Below are 24,562 nucleotides of genomic sequence, written 5' to 3' on the forward strand. Positions count from 1 at the left end.
GGGCGCGGCGCGGAGCGGGCCCGGGACTTCTGCATCAGAGGAGGAGCCGGCCCCGGTAAGAAACGCTTCCCTCCGCCGGCCGGCCTGCGGGCGGGGACCGACCTCGCCGCCTCCCTCCGGGCGCCGCCGGTCCTCTGCGGCCGGGCGTCCCTCCGGGAGCCGGCGCGGCTTCCCCGGCCCCGCAGGCTCTCTGCCAGGCTCAAGACAGGGTGCGGGCTCTCCCCCGGCGCTGGGCCGGCCCCGGCTTCTGCCGGCCGGGGGGGCTGTGGCGTGCCCCGGCAGCTGCGGGGGTTGCAGAGGACGGGTGCGAAACGGAGCGGGACGCTGCCCGCAGGCTGACTTGCGTAAATCCTCGTTATCTCAATACTTTAGTTTTTTAAACGAGCTCGTGTACATTTTTCGGCTTTGTGTGGTGTGTAATTCAGCAGTATTTGCGTGGACGAAATACGTTTTTACACTAGAGACGTTATGGAAACATCTAGAAGTTGAGTAAGTTTGAGGAGTGTTTAGTCTGAGGAGCACTAGTCTGAGATTAATTTTCGTATGTAGTTTGGGTCTCCAAGTTATGATGTCCACCCTAACACAAGGATTTGATGTTATAGTTGCTTCAAAAGTATTTCTTTCAGTCATGCTAGAGGAGAGGGAAAACCAGTCTATTGATGTGAAACGGGAAAATGCAACTCGCTTCATTGCCGAATTCTCAGGCTTCGTAGTTGGGAAGAATACAAGGGGTGCTCCTATGAGTCTTGCTGGATAAGAAACATTTACACTATAATTTCAGACTTGGTATGTCTGTCAGTGAGAGATCAGAGTACAGATGCAAATATTCATTTGAAAAATAGAAAGATGTACCTAACAAAGTGAAGGCTGAAAATGCACTTACCTGTCTGATATTTTTGCTACTTCAAGGTCTGTATAGCCTAATCATAATTTTTTTTCCATGTTGCTTATTTTATGAAATAAGCTTTGAATAGGAAGCAGTTTCTGTACTTATTTTTCTTAAAAGTTTCTTTTAATTAGAAAAGTGGGAAGGGTAATACTGTGCATCTTTGTTGCCTTTTCAACAGTATACTTTCACATTTTCTACATCTTTTTCTCCTGAGAAAAAATGATTTCTTCTGGTTTTTAAATCTAGCATACTAAATACATGAACTAGTAAGAGTTCTAGAGGGTATTTCTTTCCATATAAATAGATTCTTAAAATGGGAATTTTTTGTAGTTTTTTTAAAAGCTTAGCAGTTTTGTAGGAGCCAAAGTATGCAAAATGTAATCTGAATACTGTAGGAGGTTATTTTAAAACTTGCATATTCTAGTAAGATAATGTTATACTATGTAAATTGCACAGTAATTTTGTGATGCAGTTTTTTGCCTTGTACAATTTCTGACTTTTATATCTGTTTTTTTCAGGAAGAAAATGAAAATATTTTCTGAGTCTCATAAAACTGTTTTCGTTGTGGATCACTGCCCATATATGGCAGAATCCTGCAGACAACATGTTGAATTTGATATGTTAGTAAAGAATCGGACCCAAGGAATTATACCTCTAGCACCCATATCAAAATCGCTATGGACCTGTTCAGTGGAATCATCCATGGAGTACTGTAGAATAATGTATGATATTTTCCCTTTCAAGAAACTGGTAAGTTTTTAGCCATACTGCTTATGATACTTGATAGTATAAGGGATATTTTCCCATTTTAATGAAGTGCTGTGATATAATTATCTGTTGGTTAGGTTAAAAGGTCAAATATAATTTATTATATAAAAATTTCTTTGTGCTGTTGATATACTTCATAGCTATTTAAATTGGTTTGAGTAGTATTTGAATCCCGTTACATATTTATTTTGGGGACCTTTCATTGTCTTAATGTCACTTCCTAACTCTGTGCAAAACAGGATAGGTGCTTTAAGGTAACTTACAGATTTATTATTGTGTTCTCCTGAGCTGTAAGTTTGCAAAAGCTTGAATGAGGTATTGCTTCAAATTGAATCTTGTTTCTAAATGCACTTGGTAGCACTTCATAAGGTTCTTGATGTCAACTTTGAAGGAATTCTGGGCTTTAGGAAGAGGTAGGATTGCCCTGAAGCTACCAGTTTGAAAAAGTGGGAGAACTTCCTGGCACATAGCTCCTTGTTTAGAAAAATAAATGCCTGGTGGGTTCTGTAACACTGTATCATAAATTAAGGTAACTAATGGCTGTTTTTTAAGATTTTTTTTGATTATTGAGGAAACCACTGTGCAATGTCCTAAAGGTTAGTTACACTTAAAAAAAAAGTTAAAATAACCTTGTGATAGTGATATTGATACAAAGTAGTGATGGTGGAATACTGGCTGTGTCAGAGAGCAGCTGAGGTAGAGGCCCGGCACTAACAAAAATACCTCTGGTAGTTCAGTGATTTGATGCATGTCAGCTGCACGACTGTGGTGGATTGAGTGTCCTGGTTCTCAGACAATGAATGTTTAAACTCTGGAGCATTTAATATACAGTCAAGTCCCATCATGGGATTATATCAAGTGTGTTCTTAATGGATTTGAATCAGACGGCTGAACTGGAGTTTGTGTAGTACGAGAAACTGAAATTGAGATGGAAGGTGTGCTTCCTCTTGACATTTTTGTCATCTTTAGAGCATATTTTGCTATGTGATGTGTATTAAATCTTACTAGATATTTATCCCTGTGACCTACTCTGACAGTCTTGGGAGAATGATTTGCAATATTGCAGTATTAGAATTTATTTTGTAGCTATTCTACTGAAAATATTACTTGATAATTAAAATACTTCATAATATCCTGCAGTGCTAATTTGGTGTAGATTGATGTAGTGGCTTAAAAATATAAATAGAGTAAGAAGTTGTTAATCATAATGTTACTAAAGGGGTAACTGAATGTAGCAGGAGTGGATGCTTTTTGTGGGTTTTTTGTCATATTTTTGGTTTGGCTTGTCATTGCACATATCTCCAGAGTATCAGAAGAAAGAGGTGTAATTCATGTTTGTTTGGATTTGGGGAAGTAGCCATAATGGCTGTTATCTTACATGTGCTTTTTTGATCCTTTTAGGTGAATTTCATTGTGAGTGATTCTGGGGCTCATGTCTTGAATTCTTGGACTCAAGAAGATCAGAACTTGCAGGAGGTATGCTTTGTAACTGTTCTTTTGTTTTGTAAGTCTAGTTTAATTGTGGAATAAATAGCAGCTTCTTAGTAAGTTCAATGTGAAATAACTTCACTTAATTAAAATGTTGGTGGATCTGGTCTGAAATTATTGCCTAACAGAATTTTAAGAAGTAGCCAGTGAAGCTGGACTATTCTATAGGCAGCTTTAGATAATTTGAAAAGAATCTAGTAGCTTTGAGTATAGAGTTATATATTAAAATAAATGTTATGAAGAAATTATCTATGTATGTTTTCTGTAACTTGGTGATACTTAAATTTTAAATTTGGCTTTTTATTTTACATTTGTATGAAAGGCAAATAAACTGTGTTTAAAAAAAAAGTAAATCTTCTCTTTGCTCTTGTTTTGTTTCCTCTGAAAAATTTACTTTGGGGAAGAACTGAATTTCCAAATTCTCAGAAAATAAAAGCAGATAACAACTGGTAATGGTAGGATTTCTTGCAGGTATTGGATATAACTTGTTATTATAGCCAGGTATTTTTCTGTAATAAATGAGAATATTATATTCTCAAGGCTTAGTAACCATTAATAAATGAATTGCAAAGGATAATTTAGGGCCAAATGTTCTCCAGAAGCCTGGCAACATATAATGGTCTTTAATTGGTTGTTTGACTTTTCTCCCAACAATATGAATTTGCATGCAAAATAAGTTACAAAGACGACTTTTCTCTTAACTCATCATTTTAACAAATGGCTGGAAAGTAACTTTCAATAATAATTTCTTTCTTTCTAACTAGTTGATGGCAGCATTAGCAGCTGTTGGGCCACCTAATCCTCGGGCAGATCCAGAGTGCTGCAGCATACTTCATGGTCTGGTTGCAGCAGTTGAAGCACTCTGCAAAATAACAGAATACCAGCATGAGGCTCGAACCATGCTCATGGAGAATGCAGAACGAGTTGGAAACAGAGGGAGAATAATCTGTATTACTAATGCAAAAAGGCAAGTATGATAATGGGCTTCTACCACTTAAAAAAAGTTATTTTATACATTTTTAGAAGTCTTTCATTGATTGTCAGTAATTAGTGCCCTAAGTAGCTAGTTTTTTGTTAGACCATTTCTTGCCTTGATAAATATTTCATATATGGAGGCCTGTTACAGTTACAACCCAAAAATTTCCCACTTGAAATAGGAGAGCATTTAGTGGCATGTTGCTTTGAACAGGAGGATTGGATATCCTGCATAAAAAAAAAATATAAAATTTCTTTCTAGTGACAGTCATGTTCGGATGCTTGAGGATTGTGTTCAGGAAACCATTCATGAGCATAACAAGCTTGCAGCTAATTCAGATCAGTGAGTATACTTTTTACAAATGTGGTTTCTCTTACTCTGTGTGTGCCTGTTATATCCTCTATGAAATATGGATGTATTTTTGTGACTTAAAACTTATTCTAATGAACTGTTAGAATGGGTGCCTGTGTGAAATAGAAGGTTGCTGTGGTTAGCCTGACCCAGCAGTTAAACACCACACAGCTGCTCACTCACTCCCCACCACCACCCCCCCAGTGGGATGGGGGAGGGAATTGGGGGAAAAAAAAGTAAAACTTGTGGGTTGAGATAAGAACAGCTTAATAGAACAGAAAAGAAACTAATAATGATAACACTAATAAAATGACAATAGCAATAATAAAAGGATTGGAATATACAAATGATGCACAATGCAATTGCTTACCACCTGCTGACTGATGCCCAGTTAGTCCCTGAGCAGTGATTCTCCCAGCCCCACTCCCTGCAGTTCATATACTGGGCATGATGTCACATGGTATGGAATACACTCTGGCCAGTTTGGGTCAGCTGTCCTGGCTGTGTCCCCTCCCAACTTCTTGTGCCCCTCCAGCCTTCTTGCTGGTTGGGCATGTGAAGCTGAAAAATCCTTGACTTTAGACTAAACATTACTTAGCAACAACTGAAAACATCAGTGTGTTATCAACATTCTTCTCATACTGAACCCAAAACATAGCACTGTACCAGCTACTAGGAAGATAATTAACTCTATCGCAGCTGAAACCAGGACAAAAGTACTAAATCATGATATTGTTGACTTGGAGCTGGTATATAATCATTAGCTTTTCAGTATCATCCTTTATCTTCATAGGACAGTGTTTCTTCAGGTTGTTACCTTCTGCATCTTGCTCCAAAATGAGACATGTAACTGTGGCTTATATACTGATATTTGTAAGCAGTAATTCATCTGATACATTTTTTGTGATAACGCTGCATTAATTTTACATTCAGCTTTCTTCGACTAAAATAGCTAACTTCTTTGAAACTAGATTTAATTTCTAAATTATTGTGTTGCCTGACACTTCCCTTGAGATAAAGGAATCTCTTGAAATAGAGGTTGCACCTCCTCTGAGAAGTCATCTTTTCACCATATGTTTTGTGTAATTAAACACCGAACTGTTTGGCCCGGGACTGTGTATTGCCTTGTAAAGTGTATAGTAGGTTGAGATACTGTTCTTGGTTGCTCCTTAGGCACTTAAATAGCAGAAGAGGAGTCTCCTATATCTACCTGCTGCAATTGCAGTTTTATGTGTATATACAGGATACTGCCCAAGGGAATCAGGTTCTAAGTCCACTGTAAAGACAGAAAAGTCGTCTCATTCCTGTAGGTAGACATGTGGAACAATGTGTTGATCTCTACGAATTTCCAGCTGCATTAGGAGATGAGCATGCTATTTGGGTAGTTGTTTTCATGTTCACTAGCATCCCCTTGTTAATACCCGCGCACATGCTTAGAGACACAAATCCTCTGTAGTGTCAATTTTCAGTTGAATGAAACTGAACAGATTACATCAGTTAAGGATCTATTCCATTGATATGTCCAAAATGAAACGCAGTGCTATAGCATCTGAAGAGCTAGAAATGTTATACTTTTTTTTTATTCTGATACTTATTTTGAAGTATGTGCTTTTGAAAGTAATTAATGTAACCTAGTTTCTACAGAAAGCTTTCAGAAACAGTATGTTGTAATACATCTTTATGATTCTGTGTTCTGGAAATCAGGTGAATCTTGGGAGAGCTGATCTAATTTCTAGGAGATAGTCTGCCACACTGTAGGCTAAATAGAATGTTTTTATTTTTAAGTCTAATGCAGATTCAGAAATGTGAATTGGTCTTAATCCACACTTACCCGGTCGGTGAAGACAGCCTTGTTTCAGATCGTCCTAAAAAAGAGGTAAGGAGCTTAAAATGAGAACATTTATCCAAGGACTAGGAGCCATGTCAGACTCAAAATAGGCAGTGCAAGTTAAATATTTGGCAATAATGTTTTGAGCCTCTGGTCTCTGGTAAGGTGTAGGAAAAAGTACAGGTGATAATTCTTTGAAAAGTTGACAGCCTGCATATTGCTGTCTAAAGCATATGCTTTGTTTTCTTGTTTTGTAGTCTTTGTGCATATATGGTATCCCCTTATTTCATTTCCTTACTTATATTTCTTGCATTAATAATTCGTGATTCATTTTTTTGTGAAGTAAGCCTGTTAATGCCATAGAATGATAGCCTTGGGTTTGATGGCTTTTTTGAGAAGGAAATGCACATTTAGGAACCTAGTGGAAAACCATCAACTACTTGGTGTGTTGAATAGGTTAGCTGAGTAACTTTCCTGCTATTCAAGCATAAGCTGCTAGCTAGCACAAGCCCCATTTTCCTTAATATCTGTTACTGAACGATGTGGATGTTGTTCGGCACTGTGTGTTCCATGTTACCCAGACTAACATATTAGCATTTTTAGCCTTTTGGTCGAATGCTTTTCTCATGAAACCAAAATGAGCTTTTGTGTATAAATTCTGTTGTTCCAGTGTTAGCAAACAGAATGCCTTTTAATGAAAAGCATTGGAAAGCATATCTGCTTCCAAGTGAAAGGATAATATATTGTGGGAATGTAGAATATGCTTGAAGTTTGTCAAATAATTGAAGTGACCTACAGGTACTTTTAAAGATTATTTTACAAAAAGGTGAAAGGATGCATATTAGAAATTATTCTATATATTAACATCTCAGTTGTTCAGTAACAAAAGCATGTGTGCTTTGTGGACTTGTATGCTTAGTGGTGGTTGTTTGAAACCAAGTACATATGAAATATTTTGTAATAAATTCTGCTCTTCATCAGTCTGCTCTGCTCAGTATTTTAATGTGCTGTCTCTAAGAGATAAGACACAAGAAAAAAAGTCTTACTCTTAACATGAAAGGCATCTAGCCCTGCACATTATTTCATAAATAAAAAGGACTATAACAGCTACCTTCCTGAGATTCTTTTCTACAAAACTCTTTTGTAGTTGTGGTAAAAAAATAAAATGTGAACAGAAGAGAATAAATTGACTACTATGTTCCTCTAAGACAGTCATCTTTCACTGGGTTTTTTTGTTGGTTTTTTTTTCCTCCAAAAAGCCTACACCCAAAGTCCTTGTTGGCTAGGGAAAAATCAAATGTATCTTATCGCTTGTGTTTGTTTCCCTTGTGTGTATATGATGAACTTAGAGGTAGGTATATAAAAATTACTTTGTTCCTGTTACTCAGCAGGTAAAAGAGTGAAAAACTAGGCCCCAAGCTGCTATTAAGAGGATTTCTTCCCCATGTTGTGGTACTAATTCTTCTTATTAACAATTAACGACTCAAGTTTTTCAGCACACTTGTCATTTTTTGACAATTTGTAGCAACTGCAACTATAACAACTGGTGTAACCTGACATTGTGGTTTAACCCCAGCCAGCAACTAAACACTGTGCAGCTGCTCTATCACTCCCCCTCTTCACCTGGACAGGGGAGAGAAAAATATAACAAAAGGCTCATGGGTTGAGATAAGGACAGGGAGAGATCACTCAACCAATTACCGTCATGGGCAAAACAGACTCGACTTAGGGAAAATTAACTTAATTTATTGCCAGTCAACGAGAGTAGGGTAATAAGAAATAAAACCAAATCTTAAACCACCTTCCCTCCACACCTACCTTCTTCCCAGGCTCAATTTCACTCCCTATTTTTCTCTATCTCCTCTTTCCACCAGTGCAGGGGGATGGGGAATGGGGGTTACGGTCAGTTCATCATACTGTCTCTGCTGCTCCTTCCTCCTCAGGGGCAGGGCTCCACACACTCTTCCCCTGCTCCAGCATGGGGACCCTCCCACAGGAGACAGTCCTCCATGAACTTCTCCAGCGTGGGTCCTTCCCACGGGCTGCAGTTCTTCACGAAGTGCTCCAGTGTGGGCCCTTTCCACAGGCTGCAGTCCTTCAGGCACAGACTGCTCCAGCGTGGGTCCGTTGCAGGGTCACAAGTCCTGCCAGAAAACCTGCTCCAGCGTGGAGCTCCTCTCTCTATGGGTCTGCAGGGTCCTGCCAGGAGCCTGCTCCAGCATGGGCTTCCCACGGGGTCACAGGCTCCTTTGGGCACCCACCAGCTCTGGCGTGGGGTCCTCCCTGGGCTGCAGATGGAGATCTGCTCCACCGTGGACCTCCATGGGCCGCAGGGGGACAGCCTGCCTGACCATGGTCTTCATCACGGGCTGCAGGGGAATCTCTGCTCTGGTGCCTGGAGCACCTCCTCCCCCTCCTTCCACACTGACCTGGGGGTCTGCAGGGTTGTTTCTCTCGCATATTCTCACTCCTCTCTCCGGCTGCCGTTTCTGTGCCATAGCACCTTTTTTTTTTTTTGCTTCTTAAATCTGTTATCCCAGAGGCACTACCACTGTTGCTGATGGGCTCAGCCTTGGCCAGCAGTGGGTCCCTCTTGGAGCCAGCTGGTATCGGCTCTGTCGGACATAAGGGAAGATTCTAGCAGCTTCTCACAGAAGCCACCCCTGTAGCCCCCCTGCTACCAAAACCTTGCCATGCAAACCCAATACACCTGAAAAATTCTGAATGAGAAATAATCTTTGCTTCTTCCTCCTTAGTTTCCCATGGTGTGGGGTTTTTGGGCAGCAGTTTTTCCCTCTAGTTGAATTTAACAGTATAAATGTATTTAGTTTAGAGTTTCAAATGAATAATACTGTTACATGATACTAGAGCCTAATCCATTGATACTATATACTCTGTCAATTTATTTTAGCTTTCACCAGTTTTAACCAGTGAAGTGCACAGTGTCCGTGCGGGACGGCATCTGGCTACAAAACTGAATGTTTTAGTACAACAGCACTTTGATCTGGCTTCAACCACAATAACTAACATTCCGATGAAGGTAAAATTGTGTCTATAGCTTTGTATTAACTAGCTGCATCACTTCTAAATTTGTTTGAAAACTTTTAATGTTTATTTTAATTGAATTTTTACATTGTTTTTCTCTCCATATCATATTTTCTGTTTTGTTTTTTTTATTAGCCCACATTCAATGTCTGTGACCAGGTTAGTAAAATAAAGAAGGGGAAAAAAAGTAAAGAAGGATCACAGAACAAAATGTTGTATTGCTGAATCTCAATTTTTGATGTAGCAATACAAGTGTTATTTCAGTTCTGTTTGCATTATTTTATATAAATACAATCTTATTTACCTCAGATTACTTTGTCTGTGATTCTTTTGTCTTTTTCTAGTTGTGTTTAGATATTCTTGACCCTTGTGCATTATAGTGGCATAGTGAGTCTCTTTTTCCTCTGTTTCATTATCATGCCCACCCAACATAAAGGTGTTTGTAACTAATAGCTGATTTTTGACTAAAGATCTTCCAGTAGGTTTTCCAGTTCGAAGATCCATAAAAAAGAAACAGGGGGATAGGGTCTATGTCTAGTTAAGAAAGATACTAAATTAAGCATCTTCTGCTCAAAGTTGGTTGTCCCTATTTTTTTTTCATTGCTACTGGGAGGGAAATCAGTGCAACAAAGAATTTCAAGTATTAAGTTTACAATGATTTTTCTGATCAGGCAGCAAGAGACAATTGAAATGGAAGTGTCAGTATTCAAACAAACAAAAAGGGCAGGGACAGATAAACTTTCCTGATTTAAAAAATTCATCAAGTTCTAATACTGTCAATCATTACTTGCATCATTGAAAACTAACAGTATTGTATGGATTTTGTAAGTTAAAACATGAAATTAAAAATTATTTTCACAGCTTTAATGAAACTTTGACATGGGTCATGGCATAAATGTGACTTAAGTTTGCAAATACCTTGTCTGTAATTTTCTGACCTGTGTGCTGCTGGTATGCCTCTCCCTTCTGCCTTTGTCTTTATAGTAATAGACTATGTTGGGTTCTCTGTGGTTTTTTCTTTTTCTTTTTTTTTTTTTTAACTTGGAATAAATTACCAAGGTTACTGTTCTGTTTTTGCTAGTCCTCTGCAGCTGTTTAAAGATGCAGTGTTCTCTTTAAAAACATCCATTTTTTTTAATTATAAACTTGCAGCTGCAAGTTCACTTCTATATATATTAAGTGCCAGGAAATGATAATAAGTTCAAAATGTGGGTTTTGGTTTGGATTCTTGAGGTTTTTAGTTGTGAAAAGTAATTGCCAATCTATTCTGCAGTGACCAGTTGTTGCTGCTCAGTAAGTTGTAACTGCTGGTGGTATTCGATATGTTGTAAGATTCCTTAACTTCACTAACTTAAAAGTAGTTAAGCCTATTTTTTACCTATATTTTACACTATGTACCCTGTCATGACATTTGTATAAAGGGGAAACCATAGGGTTTCAAAAAAGGAAAAAAGAGGAAAAGCAGATGGCTGCATCTTTAAACAGGTCAGAGAGCAAACAGTTTCCTCAACATTGCAATCCCATTGTTGTCTGATGCACTTTGGAGACTTTTTGTTTTCTTCTGGAGTGAAAGGTAAATGTAGAATCATTCATTTATGAAAACAGTGACCTCTAGCTAAAAGAATTATATTTATTCTTTCTACCTTTCTCTTTTAAAGGAAGAACAACATGCTAACACATCAGCCAACTATGATGTGGAGCTTCTTCATCACAAAGAGGCACACGTTGACTTTTTAAAGAGTGGTAAGTAGAAATAGTCCTCTAAAAGTGGCTTTTGATCAGCCTGCTAGAAGTATTCACAAAGAAAGATTGCAAGCTTCAAATTGATGTAAATTTCAGGCATGATTAGCATATTTTCAGTTATTCCTTACAACCTTAGAATTTGATTTGTAATGTTGGCATTGGAGTTTTACTCATTACTGGCATATTTTAATATAGTAATAAGGATATAACTATGAAAAAACAGGTCAAATTCAACAGACAAGGTTTCACATATATTCAGGATATTTGTGTGAGATTTGAGGGACATGTCAACTTCCTACTGAGATATAAAAAGTAGATGAGAGACCAGGTGTGCAGTGATTTTAAAAAAGAAAGTGCCTCTTGTGGGTATTTGTGGAAAATTATTCCTTGCACAATTGAACTTTTAATCTGTCAAGTAATAATAGTTGACATCACTTAGATCCCATAGGCCTGTTTATAACAGTATCTGCTTTGGAAATGACAACTGTTACTTGGCTTTTGAGCTTTCTTGTTGTATTTTAAATACCTAGTATCCTTTTTGTAAATTTGGAATTATTACCTAGTATTCCTCTGAGGTGAATTTTTAATAACTGAGGTTAGAAAAACACAACAGTAAGCCTTGTGCAAAACTGTTTTGTTCAGGAAACAGTACTTGATGTAAAATTTTATTAATAAGTCAGGCTAAAAATTCTGTATTGGTAGAATTAAAAGCAAAGCCAAGCAGTGGAAACACCTTCAGCCTGTGCCAGTGTGTTATGGAATACATACACTGTATGCCTTTTCAGTGCTGAAGTCTCATCTGAAGCTTTTAAAGGCTTGTATATGCTTTGTTTTCTCTTACTGCATTGACTGTAATTTCTGTTATATGATTCAATACCATTAAAAGCTTAGTCTGATTTACTGTGTCTGTAGAATACATCTATTTAGATACAGGCTGTAGATACTTGTTTTACTATCCAAAACTATCTTATATAGTTTTAAAGCATATTAGAAAGTTGATCATGGTTTGACTTCTAAGAAGCAAAGAATTTAACAAACGAGTTAGTTATGTCAGAGCTATTTAACAAAGAGTGGGTATTTCTTTTCTGAAGTTTGAAATTGTATGGTCTGTAAGGTAGCCATTTTAGGGAGTTTGTGGGGTTTTTTTTTCTCTTAAGGGGGTTACCATTACTTTGAGGAAAGGGAGGTAACTTCTTGTTATCATCTAAAAGTACTGTGCTGCATATTTTAGTGGAGTGTATGATTAAAGATTGTGGAAAAAGAATAGAATGTTACAGTAATGAACTCTGACTCACCTGAACTTGTGTTACCATGTTGAAAGCATAACACTTTATTGTGAGGGCTCAGAAATAGTTTTGTAATACCTATTGGCTCAAGGAATAAGTCTGCTAGTAAAAGCTAAAAGCAAACTTGGACTGCAATTCCTCTTCAGATTTTTTCCATCGGAACTTTGAGAGGAAAAAGTCTCTTCATAGTTCCTGTAAATTTCAATTTCTTTTATTTGTTTTTACATAAATCTTTCAGCTGTAATGGCTCTGGTGCTAGGAAAGTAGGAATTCAGTTACATTGATCTTATTTCTGTGAAATGTTGCTAGAGGATTTTTATATTAAATAAGTTTTGCCTTTAGATATTCCGAGAGAGGCTTTCCAAAATGATTCTGGTTATTTTAACTGAAAAAAACCCACCAAACTTTTGCAAGTTGCCTGCATGATTAATAAGCAGATCAAACCTTTTATGAGTAAATGTCTTTGTTATGAAATAAAAGAAAACTTGGTATGTGAAAGATTAGACTAAACCCTAACATACTATATACAATGTTGCATGTTGATGTATGTGTCTCATTCCTCCCAATTATTGTGGGTTTGAGCATATTAAGTGACTATGCTACTGTAATTATGAAACTTCATGCAAAACTCAGTCAATTCTTTCCTGAGATAACAAGTCAAAGATCATGAAGAATCACAAAACTCACTAGTAGAAGCATAGTTTAGTGTATTAAGGAGTATTGATAATGTCTGCTTTAAGGCCTTCAGGTGGTTTTTGCCAGACCAGTTACCAGTGAGATGATTTAAGGAAGTATTTTAATGATAAAACATCTACAGCCAGTGAAATGTGTTCAGAGATGTTCAGATTGAATCTGACATAGCAAAGACACTGGATGATGAGACCAAATACTTCTTTCCCCAAAAAGTCCAACTTGTCAAATGTGCCCTTAGATCAGTTTCAGTTTTGACTTTAGGACATAATATGTACAAGAAATTGTCAGCTCTAACATTCGTTAAGGGTTCTGATTTCTGTGTGGAAAACTAAAAAGATAGTTCCTTAAAGTCCTAGGCATTTTAGAAGAAGAGATTTGCCTGCTATAGATAAAACATATATATAATTTTCTAAATCTTGAATCAAACCTATGGAACATACTCTGGAGCTGCAGTATTTTGTTTGCTGAATTGGTCTTTAAAATATATGCAATGGCTGCTGATTTTAAAAGGTTATTTTTTTCAGCTGCCACTGCTAATAACTTTTTTTGGCTTAAGTTAGATACCTAACTTCTTAAAATTAGATTGTATTTTGTATATGCTCATGTTATAAATATTTTGTACCTTAAAAATTTAGAGGTTTTTTGCTGTAATAAAGAAAATATGGTTGATCACACACTTTTTCTGACTTTATATTGCAGGTGATAATCATATAGGTGGCAATAGCAGAGAAGGCACATTTAAAGAAACTGTAACATTAAAATGGTGTACTCCTCGAACAAATAGTGTGGGTAGGTAACATGGTATCTTACAAAACTGATATTCTAATTTGTGTTGAACACTGTTCTTTCTGTACACTGGTAAGAAACTGAACAAGGAGGTAATTTGCTTCTTGTTAATGCTGGTTTTACCTTTTGGCCTATAAACCTTGCTGCTGACTGTACGGTGTTCTACTAATGGTCATACGATGCTCTCTTGATCTTGGCTAATGAGTGGTTTGCCTAAGAGGTGAGAGGGGTAGTAATGCTTTTCTTGGTGGCTTTTTTCAATCTCCTCTACAGTGTTCAGTAATGATTTGCCCCTCCCACAGGGCCAAGTATATCTTGTCAGATCCACAGCGGTGGTTTTTTAACATAGCAGATTTGAGACATTGAATCTTTTTTTGTTTTAATTTTTGTTTTGGGGGTGGGATCAAAGTACTACCTTTAGTGTAATCTTTAGAGTGCTAGGTGAAAAGCTTTGTAAGGAAATTTATGCAATGATACTATCAGTTAGACTAGTTGCTCTATATTAATCTTCAAATCTGAGTAAGGGAGAGAAAGATGGGGAAGAATTGGGGTAACACAGGAACCACCCAGCCATTTAGCTCATGCACCCTGTAGATTTATCAGCAAGATATGTTGACTCTTTGAGCCAGCAGGTCAAAAATATAGATAAGAGAAAGAAGAGGATGCTGACTCTACAATGAAGTAATTCAGGAGATGAAGAACTGGAGGTCCTGCTGGAAATAGGGCTTGGGAATGTATTAGGCTCTCGGAGTTGAGGGTAATGGAATGATTGTGAGGAGGTGGTGAAAGGAGCAGACTTTTAGATCAGGAGACAGCTAGACTTTTTAGTTCTGCTGATTGTGGCATAGCCGCCTCCTCTTCCTTTCTTTTATTTTGTGAGATGTTTTTTCTGTATGTGGTAGTACACTCAACTTTTCTACTCATCTATTTTTCAGAATTACACTACTGCACCGGAGCATACAGAATCTCACCAGTAGATGTAAATAGCAGACCTTCTTCATGCCTTACTAACTTTCTCCTTAATGGTAAATTTGTATCCTTGGCTAATTATTTAACATTTTAATTGTTAATATTGTGAATACAGCACTTACCACATTTTGGCTTGTATAGCAATAAATGTTTATATACTATAAAAATGTCACGTTTATTTTAACATGTTGAATAAATAAAAGAAGAAAGTTGTTAAATATACTCAAAGGCAAATGGAATGTGTTTTGAAACTTGAAGATGGGAGGAAAGATGTAAAGAAGGAGCAAGTATTGAATTCCGGTAGTTCTTTTCTGAATCCAAACATAGAATACTTTTCACTTTACGCTATTTAGTAGGAAACACTGATTTCAGTAGGTGATAGTGCACTTGATCACAATGCTTACCCTGACTATTGCAAAATGTTAGCAACTTTTGTCTATGCCTGATTTTTAGCAGATGCTGGGCAGCCTCAGAAAGCTCTTTTAACTGTTATGAGCAACTAAGTATGTTGGTCAATTGAAGCAGAAATACCTATGTGTACTGGAATCAGTCAAACAGTAGGTTAGATTTAGTTATCTTTTGCTTATCTGTAAGATCTTGCCCATTGCTGTGAATAATCTTGCTGTAAGAGGTTGCCTTTTAAATACATGTTAAAAAGGTAACCCAAAGCTGTTTCTTCCAAACAAGTAATATGTAGTCAATGTTAATTACATGTGTTTTTTTTACAGTATGCAAACAAAATTGCATTACAAACATCCTTTTAATGGGGTTTTCTTCAGTTGAGTCATTTCAGTGTCTAAATGTGCAGCTGTTTTATTAAACGCTATATTTTTGTGTTTTTCTCTAAAGATTCTGTACTGGAAAAGTACTTTGATTAGTAAAAATGGTTAGAACCAAAATTAATAGCATATTTCAGATAACTAGTCTCTTCTGATCTTCTATTTTTGCTTCCTTGTAACAAACAATTTGGAGAATGCATCCTTTTATGCTTAGTGTATTTTACTGGAAATAAGACAAAGGCAGGTTTATTTTTCTGTCTGAAAACCGGTATCCATTTTAAGCAATAACAAATAACATCAATTCATACCTATATACTCCAGTATGTTGTTTTGTTATTTTTATAGAAGTTGCTTTTAATGAGGGAGTTTCTACAGTTGCACGAACTAATTTTAGTATACAACGTAATCTGTAATAATTAAAAACAGCAAGCTGCCCTTACACAATATACCATTTTACAAATATGTATTTTTCCTAAGAATAATGTCTTACAGAGAAAGTGGTTGGTTGATCCAGGAGAGAGGCTTTTTGATCTTTCTGTGTAAAATTCAAGAGCCTATGACACTGGTCTGTGTAAAGACACAGTGTAAATACTCAAAGGAGATAGCTGTTTCTTGTTCAGCTAGGTGAAAACACAATTTTAATGGATTCAGAGTCTTACTGGCTAGGTACAAACCTGTGTTGTGTATATGTAGTTTTTAATTTAAAATTGCAGCACACAGTAACTAATGAAACTGATCTCGTTTCCAACAGGTCGTTCTGTTCTGTTGGAACAGCCACGCAAGTCTGGCTCTAAAGTAATTAGTCACATGCTCAGCAGCCATGGAGGAGAAATTTTTCTGCATGTATTAAGCAGCTCGAGATCAATTCTAGAAGATCCCCCATCAATTAGTGAAGGGTGTGGTGGAAGAGTCACTGACTACCGGATTACAGTAAGATGCTTTTCTTTTTTTTTTTAGCTTTTTTCTTAAGTTGCTGCTTATCTCAGAGATGTAGTGCAATAGATGTCTAAAGGAAATGCTGGTACATTTTCTGGAGAGCTGGAGTGGATTGCATGGTCAAACTGTTTTTCTTTGTACTACAGATACATATTTAGTACAAAGTAGTACATCTGCTTATTGTTATGCCGGCTTCATAGAATCCTTTCTGTGGCAAGGAAGGACTTGCCTCCTTATGCACTACGAGTATTTAAAATTTGTTCTGATTCTAGAATAACATTTTTCTTGGCAAGTTTTTTCTGTGGGCTGGATACACATAGGACTATGCCCTCCTTATTGTCAGAAGGATAGATTGCATGTGAATGGTTTGTACAATAAATAGAAAAGATGTCAGCTTTGAACCCTGGATATGGAGCAGACAATCAGCTGGTATTAATTTTGGGTTTTTTCCTTTTTTTTAACACATCCTTTGTATCTGTTGTAAACAAGCAGAAGTGGCTTCCAGAAAAACATAATAAAACTCTTACCATACATGAAATACCTTGCAGATCCAGAAGGCAGCCTCATAAAAAAAACCTTGCATCAGTTTTTAACCCATATTTTTATACAACTATTTTTGTGCTCACCCCGAATAATGTATATCTGAAAGCTAGAAACAGCGCTCTGGTTATTAGGGTCAAGTTTAGCAGTGGGGATGATACACAGTTAGTGATAAGCAAGACTCTTCTGTTTTGCCCCTTCAGTGAAAGTTACTTTGTTAGAGAAATGCCTAATTGTATCTTGTTTGGTTATCATTAGGATTTTGGTGAATTTATGAGGGAAAACCGATTAACTCCTTTTCTAGAGCCCAGATATAAGATTGATGGAAGTCTTGAAATTCCATTGGAACGTGCAAAAGATCAGTTAGAGAAACATACTCGTTACTGGCCTATGATTATTTCTCAGACTACCATCTTCAACATGCAAGCTGTAAGTAACCTGGGGTCTGTACCCTTTTATTCTGTTCTAGATGAAATGTCACCTTGCCACTTGATGAAATATTAACTCTATAGTAAATCACTTGCCACAAAATCAGTTTATATTCAGCTTTATCTTCACTGAAGTACTCTGTATTTAATGTCAATAGATTATTGGAATGCCATCTAAATAGGGCAGAACATTTGAACCTGACAGCTACAGTGCTGCTGGGTAAAGAAAATGTGCATCTGCTTATACCTGCTCAGAGTTATTACAAAACTGAGAATAAGAGGGGGTGTGTTTGTGTGTCGTTCCATTGTCTTTGATTTCTTTCTTCTTCCTCTTTCTCTTCTGCAACATACACAGATTTTCTTGTTGACTTTTGTTGTGTCTTGCAGGTAGTGCCATTAGCCAGTGTGATTGTAAAAGAAGCAATGACTGATGAGGATGTTCTGAATTGTCAAAAAACAATATACAATTTGGTAGACATGGAGAGGAAAAATGATCCACTGCCAATTTCAACAGTTGGTACCAGAGGAAAGGGTCCTAAAAGGTTACATGCATATCTCTTTTTGTTGATGCTGGACTTTTCTCAGAAATATTCTGTTTACGTTGTTTTCATACCAAATTTTTAAAATTTGGCCAAAGGTAATACGTAGTAAACTCAATGCTGTATATATGCAAAACAAATGCTTTGCCTGTGTCACTTGGGGGCTATCACAGTGCTGATATTGCTGTATGTTAGGAAAAAAGATACGTCATTTTATTACCCAAGAATTGTGAGTATCTTAAAAAAAAATATGAAAGCAAAGATAGTTATGAAGAAAAGTAAGAGATTGATACAAGCTAGGGCAGGGAAAGTGGAATAATTTCAAATTAATATAAAGGAAAACTTAAGCATATTATAAATGAACAGTGCTTTAAAATTGGGTTATATTAGAATAGTCAAATCCTTTTGAAACAGTTATTTAAAATACGGGCTAGTCCTTTAAAACAAGCATAGAATATCCTATTATCTCAGTCATTGTGATGTGTGCATTGTATTTCCAATAACTGGCTGAAAAGAAATCCAGCTATGGAAGATCTGCCCACATGACTGGAAGTTATTTACAGTAGCATGGTACAATTCTTTCTAATTTTTTTTATCCAAAGAATTAAATAGTAATTAATTTGCATGTTGGTACATGTGTGGCCCTCTGCATATCCTGAGATTGCATGGTTAGCAAACACCTGAGAGGATTCAGAAGTGCCTTTTGGTAGTGAGATCTTGTGGAAGTTAAGGATTTGATTTCAGTGGACACGGTCTGTTTCAGTTTTAACTTAACTCAGGATATTAACTAGGAAGTGTTACATGTAATGGGGTTTCAAGGATGGAGTGATCCCAGGTGGACAGCCCTCCAGTACAAGAGGACAGAGAATCTCTTTGGGGTTAATCTTTGTTTTGGGGTTATTTTTGTTTCTTAAGGTCTGGTTTTTTTAACCTTAATTTATTCAGTGGTTTAATCATCTAGGTAATCCTATATGTAAAATATTTTTTCTGGCCTTGCTTAGAGATGAACAGTACCGGATTATGTGGAATGAATTGGAGACCCTTGTACGAGCACACATAAACAACTCTGATAAACACCAGCGAGTTTTAGAATGTTTGATGGCTTGCAGAAGCAAACCCCCAGAAGAAGAGGAGCGCAAGAAACGAGGTAGAAAGAGAGAAGACAAAGAAGACAAGTCAGAGAAGTTGGGCAAAGACTATGAATCAGATAAGCCATGGCAAGAATCAGAAAGGTAAATTTTCTAAAGTGAGATAAAACTGTAGCATAATAATTTTTGTCCTGCCCTGCTTCAAAAGGGAGAGGAATTTTGGTGAAACAGTTGCAAGTTTCAATTTGATGTGTTCATGCTTGTAACCTTGACTTAGTACTGGTGAGTGCAGATGCCCAGGTTTTTTGGATCAGTCATCATTACCAAGCTTAGGAAATGGGCATCTTATTATGGTGCCTGCTTATCGGACTTTTCAAATTAACATTTTACAAGCAGTATGGCTCTTGGACAAGTTGTTGACCACTTAGCAGGGCTTTGCAGCTTGAGGAGTTGCTGCTGTTGCATTTTATCGTAACCACACCACCTACTAGATGTTAAACTGCTTTACAGAAATAATAAAGCATGACTAAAAACTCAAGATAGGCAGTTATTTTCTCTTGAGCTGTAGATAGTTTAGTGTTCAGGTAGATAAACAATCCAGATCGGTTTGGCTCTTCTCTTTAGTTAAACATCAGGATTGATTGTATACCTACTGTTTATAATTCATGTTGTTATTGTAACTTGTCTAAGTGGTAAGCATCTGTCAGTCTCTTCTGTTTTCTGTCTTTCAAACTATTCTAAAGAAATCAAAAACCGCACATGGTAGTAATCTTAGTTTGCATGTGTTTTGTGCATGCTATGATCATTTAGGGTAGGAGGACCTTTTCACCTACATTATTGTCACCATGCTGATGACCTTTCATGCCTTTCTATGTATGATCAAATCCATTCCTACAATTGCTTTTACTTTCACATGTGGAGTAAAAATGGGGACTGAGAAGGGACTTGATATAGAATAGGTCTGAATTCATGTAGAAAAGATAATAGGAAATCGTGTTGTATTTTTGTATATTTATTGTTACTTAGTCTTTTATTCAAAATTCAGAATAATCAGCTGTCTCAACAACTACCATATAAATACTGCTAACTAACTTAAATGAAATTATATTCTAAGATCCTTCCCTTAAGGCTTTATCTAGAGGATTATTTGGCTAGTGTTCCCTATTGTTTTTCACATGAATGGTGTCAAGAATCATATGTGCTGCTCTAGCATATGTTGCTTCACTGTTTTCCTTCCCTCTCAAAAAGGTTAAAAGGTATTTTGGATCGTGAAAAAGAGGAACTAGCAGAAGCTGAAGTTATCAAAGATTCCCCTGATTCTCCTGAGCCACCCAACAAAAAGCCTCTTATTACAATGGATGAAATGCCCACAGTTGAAAAGGCAAAAGGTAAACCAGAATTGCAACAGATTATTTCTTTTTAAGATAGTTGTTGTATCAGTCTGTATTTTCTAAAGCAATGAGATGAATCTTCTTGGAGTTAAAGCTAAGTCAGTGAGGATCATTTTTAATTAAACACTCAGTATTGAGAAATTCTTGATAAATAATGTTAACCTCAACAGGTCTATGTAAAAAGAGCTACCAGGATGTTGAGTGGGCCTACTGATAGGCATTTGTTGTGTTGACAGGGGCTTGGACAAATTTCTGCTGGTGCTCTTTGAGCTACTGTATGTCAGAAATGCTATTTAAGGACAGGTATCAGAAATCACTGTCTCCTGCTGACTAATAAATACAAACATGCCTAAGAAGTATAGTTGTCAGAACAGGCAGTTCTCACTGACTTCTCTTCCTTGGTGTGAGCTATTACCAACTGTCGCAATGGCTGAGCTGATGTTTAGATTCTGCATTTGAAGCAAAGTCAATCTCATATGAGGCAACTACTCAGCTGTTATCACTCTGCATATTTTGTGTTTATTTAGCCTCTCTTATAAGGTTGGTTAATATTAGTGGTTTTAATATGTTCTACTACCATAGTCTGTAATTTCTTCTGAGCTTTTATAATGACGTAATGTTTAAGAATTCAGAAATTAAATCACTTAAACTCTTTTTACTTGCAATTTTAGGGCCAATGTCCTTGCTGTCTTTATGGAGCAACAGGATTAATACTGCCAACTCTAGGAAACACCAAGAATTTATTGGTCGTTTGAACTCTGTCAACAATAAAGCTGAGCTATATCAACATCTGAAAGAAGAAAATGGGTTTGTATCAGTTAATCAGTAGCATCACTACAAATATCTTAGCAGTGGTCAATATGCAGTATGGAGGAATACTTCAGTTACAGCATTAAAAAGGCAACTGACTTTTTGGAGGATTAAAATTTATAAATACATTCCTTTCAGTATTGATGGAGAAATACAGTAGTGTTTGCTTTTCAGTTGTTTGCATCTGTGCTGAGTAAGGCTGAATGCTGATAAATGGTCTTCCCTGTGCCTTAGTGATTGGCCTTGCAGCAAAACTCTTAAACTTCAGGGGGTTAAATGGTAGCTAAGTTGAGATTTCTTGTGCCAGTCTGTTGCTTGCTTTAGCTTCCAGAGGAATGGGTAATATAAAAATATTGTCAATAATAGAGTGGTTGAATCTTATGCTGTGCTGTAATGAAGTTCATAGTAGTCCATGTTCTGCCAAAAAAATACTGAAAAACCAAACCAACCTCCTCTTAAGTAAATAAGATGACAGTAGTCAATGATCAGTGTAAGAAGGGTGGAAATGAAGACTTTGAAACAAACTGCTAAAGCTCAGATTTTAGGAATAGGTACTCTGTAGTTACATGAATATGGACTTTTATCTTTTGGTGAGGTTGATAATGGATAGCTTTTTGCAGTTGTTGCTGGAATGTTTCTTTGCAGAAACCTTTCCTTTATGTACTGATTGCTGCTTAAAGAAATATTAAAAGGAGATAAGATTGTGTACGTTGGGGGCAGGAGAGACAGGATGGCTAGTGAAGTAAAAAATATTTATTAAAAATATTTGTCTGATTTGTTTTCTTAATCTGTTGATTGTATTTCCAATAACGATTGTTGTCTTGCATTTCAGAATGGAAACAACGGAAAATGGAAAAGCAGGCCGGCAGTGATGATTAATTCTGTTTCTTCAGACAAAACTTGGCCGAATTGCAAAAATATTTAATGCTGGAATAGATATTGGTACCATTTCAGTAAAATTGTGTAGCTCTGTTTTGATTGGTTTTTACATTTTTCTATTCTTATTTTTGCTATGAAATACAAAATCCGCATATCACATTAAATGAATAGTGTGCAAATAGGAGCTGTTCTGAAGTACTTTAGTCATGTTTTTAGGATGAAGAAAACCTGTACTGCCATGGACTAAATCAAGTAATCAAATATGTTAGAGTTTTAAGTCCTTTCCCATAACTATAGTTTAATATTTCAAAATCAGCAAGACTGGTAAAAAAAATCAAGTAATCGATAACTAACTGATAATATTGTTAACTTTGGTTCATGAATACTTTTATTTATATGAAACTTCCTCAGGAGTCCAGAATTATGGAAAAGACTGCACACTGAGTACCTAGTCACGGAGCTGAGAAAATGCCAGTCTTGGTTTTCAACTAAGGGGTGGGAGAGTGAGTGCTTTTACAGATAAAAATTGTTGGTTTAAGGACTTTTAAAAATTGACTAGAAATTATCTTTAGAAAGCAAAGCTTTTCAGGTTGTTGTGCTGGAGTTAAGTCTTTGTTTTTAAGCAAAAGTAAAATAAAATTTTTGCTAATCATTAAATTATTTTTTTGATGAAATATGCCCTCTATAAGATACCTGTGGTTTTAGGTCTAAGCTTTTTTAATGTCATGGGGAGACTTGTTCTCAATATTAATGGCCGTGAAATAACAAAGTGGATGATCTGTCTTCGTTATCTTTAAGAGCCTTTTTTTCTCTTAATGGAGAGTAGAATTCTCAAACAGGAAAACTGTCACCCAATGTCTGTGATCTAATCCTTTGTAAGATTTGGGGTTGGCTTCCAAATGGGTCAACTTGAGTGGGCTAAGGAAAGATGAATAGCTAAGCTCTACATGTATGTCAGCCTTCCTCTGATTTGCATCTGTTACCTTATTCTAGCTTGTATAAGCAACTGAAGGTCTCAACAGATTTGGTATGTTATAGTTTAAGTTGATTTAAGACACATCTTTGTGAGCTTTTCTAAAACTAAATTAATATACCATAGTTCATGATGACTAGATCTGAAGACAAGCATCTGAAGCAAGTATTCTTTACTTACGTTGGTAGCTGAGTCCTTTCTTCAGCTGTGTTAAAGTACCACGTATAGTTTCAAGGTGATTATTTAGCCACTGTGATGCAGATGCGTTTTCTGTTAAATGATTTTAGAACCGTTTTTACAGAGTGATTAAAGAGTACTTGCGTGATAATATTTTTTATCATATTCTAAAACTTATGTAGCTTTTACAGACGCAGTGTGTAATTTTTGGAGATCCTAAATTCTAAAGACTTTTATTTTCACTACTTAATTAAAAATAGGGTGTCCTGCATCACCACATCTCTATCCTATTTGAAATGTTGTGATGGAGAAAACTACTATGGAATTATTGTTTCTTATGAGTTTCTGATTTTGTTTTTTTAAATGAGATTGTACTGCATATCAGTCTGGATATTTCTCTTGTTTACTAAAGGAATTTTAAATTCTTGAAACTAGGGAGCATGTAAATGTCAGCTTTCTGCAATTTGTTGCTAGTCTAGAGATGTATAACTGAAAAGCGTACCCTGTGCCTTGGGGGAATTGCGTGTATTGCATCTCCTGATGTGCCATTAATATTCAGCTGCAGTCCTTAAATATGCGCAGCAATTAAATATTTTATTAGAGGAAAAGAAAAATTCTGTACCTGCTATTAAAAGATGTATTTGTTTAGCTTGTTTACTAACTACCTTTTCCACTTTTGGAACATCTGCCAGGTAAGACTGTTAAGTGATTAAATGAACAGGGCCTGATTCTCCAAGGTGGTTGACTGTGGGCCTGTATTCTAAGTACTTGAAGAGTCTTACTGAGACATAAGATACTACAAGGGCTGATGTTTCCTGCGGTAATCCTTTAGATTTATATTTTACCAATCCTATGTCTAGACTATTGACTACAGCGAATTACTGCTGCTTTGTTGACTTTTACATCAAACTTTAGAGCTGGTTTATAGCTGGATGGCTTCTGGAAAACAGTGAGGTAGTCACCTAGAGGAATTTGTATTTATCCAAAAAGTTATTTAACACTGTAAACCCAGACAAGTGCTACTTGTTCATGCAAGAAGATCTATATTCTGTCACTACTGTCATATTCACAGAGCAACTGCTGTCCCAAAAAACCCCACAGTGTTAGCAACATTTTCATATGCGCAGCTGACTAGTTCATGTTGTTCATCTGCTCCCACAAGTATGTTGTAACTAGAGGTGGATTGTACATGTACAATGT

At 36.6% G+C, this 24,562-nt stretch overlaps 1 protein-coding gene across 1 annotated transcript; it reads left to right on the forward strand.

Moving 5' to 3' along the window:
- Nucleotides 1–6: 6 nt before the first annotated feature.
- Nucleotides 7–23,496, forward strand: ASUN (asunder spermatogenesis regulator). The gene is made up of 17 exons (XM_010575414.1): nucleotides 7–55; nucleotides 1,408–1,639; nucleotides 3,059–3,133; nucleotides 3,910–4,112; nucleotides 4,383–4,463; nucleotides 6,258–6,348; nucleotides 9,212–9,340; nucleotides 11,004–11,088; nucleotides 13,767–13,856; nucleotides 14,789–14,878; nucleotides 16,353–16,531; nucleotides 17,336–17,506; nucleotides 17,893–18,047; nucleotides 19,046–19,276; nucleotides 20,381–20,520; nucleotides 21,195–21,330; nucleotides 22,166–23,496. The coding sequence occupies exons 2-17, from the start codon at nucleotides 1,415–1,417 to the stop codon at nucleotides 22,203–22,205; spliced, it is 2,121 nt and encodes a 706-aa protein (XP_010573716.1). The 5' UTR covers nucleotides 7–55; nucleotides 1,408–1,414; the 3' UTR covers nucleotides 22,206–23,496.
- The last annotated feature ends 1,066 nt before the right edge of the window (nucleotides 23,497–24,562 follow it).

The sequence above is a fragment of the Haliaeetus leucocephalus genome, unplaced genomic scaffold (assembly GCF_000737465.1).
Source record: "Haliaeetus leucocephalus isolate CR32 unplaced genomic scaffold, Haliaeetus_leucocephalus-4.0 Scaffold473, whole genome shotgun sequence".
NCBI classification, from domain to species: domain Eukaryota; kingdom Metazoa; phylum Chordata; class Aves; order Accipitriformes; family Accipitridae; genus Haliaeetus; species Haliaeetus leucocephalus.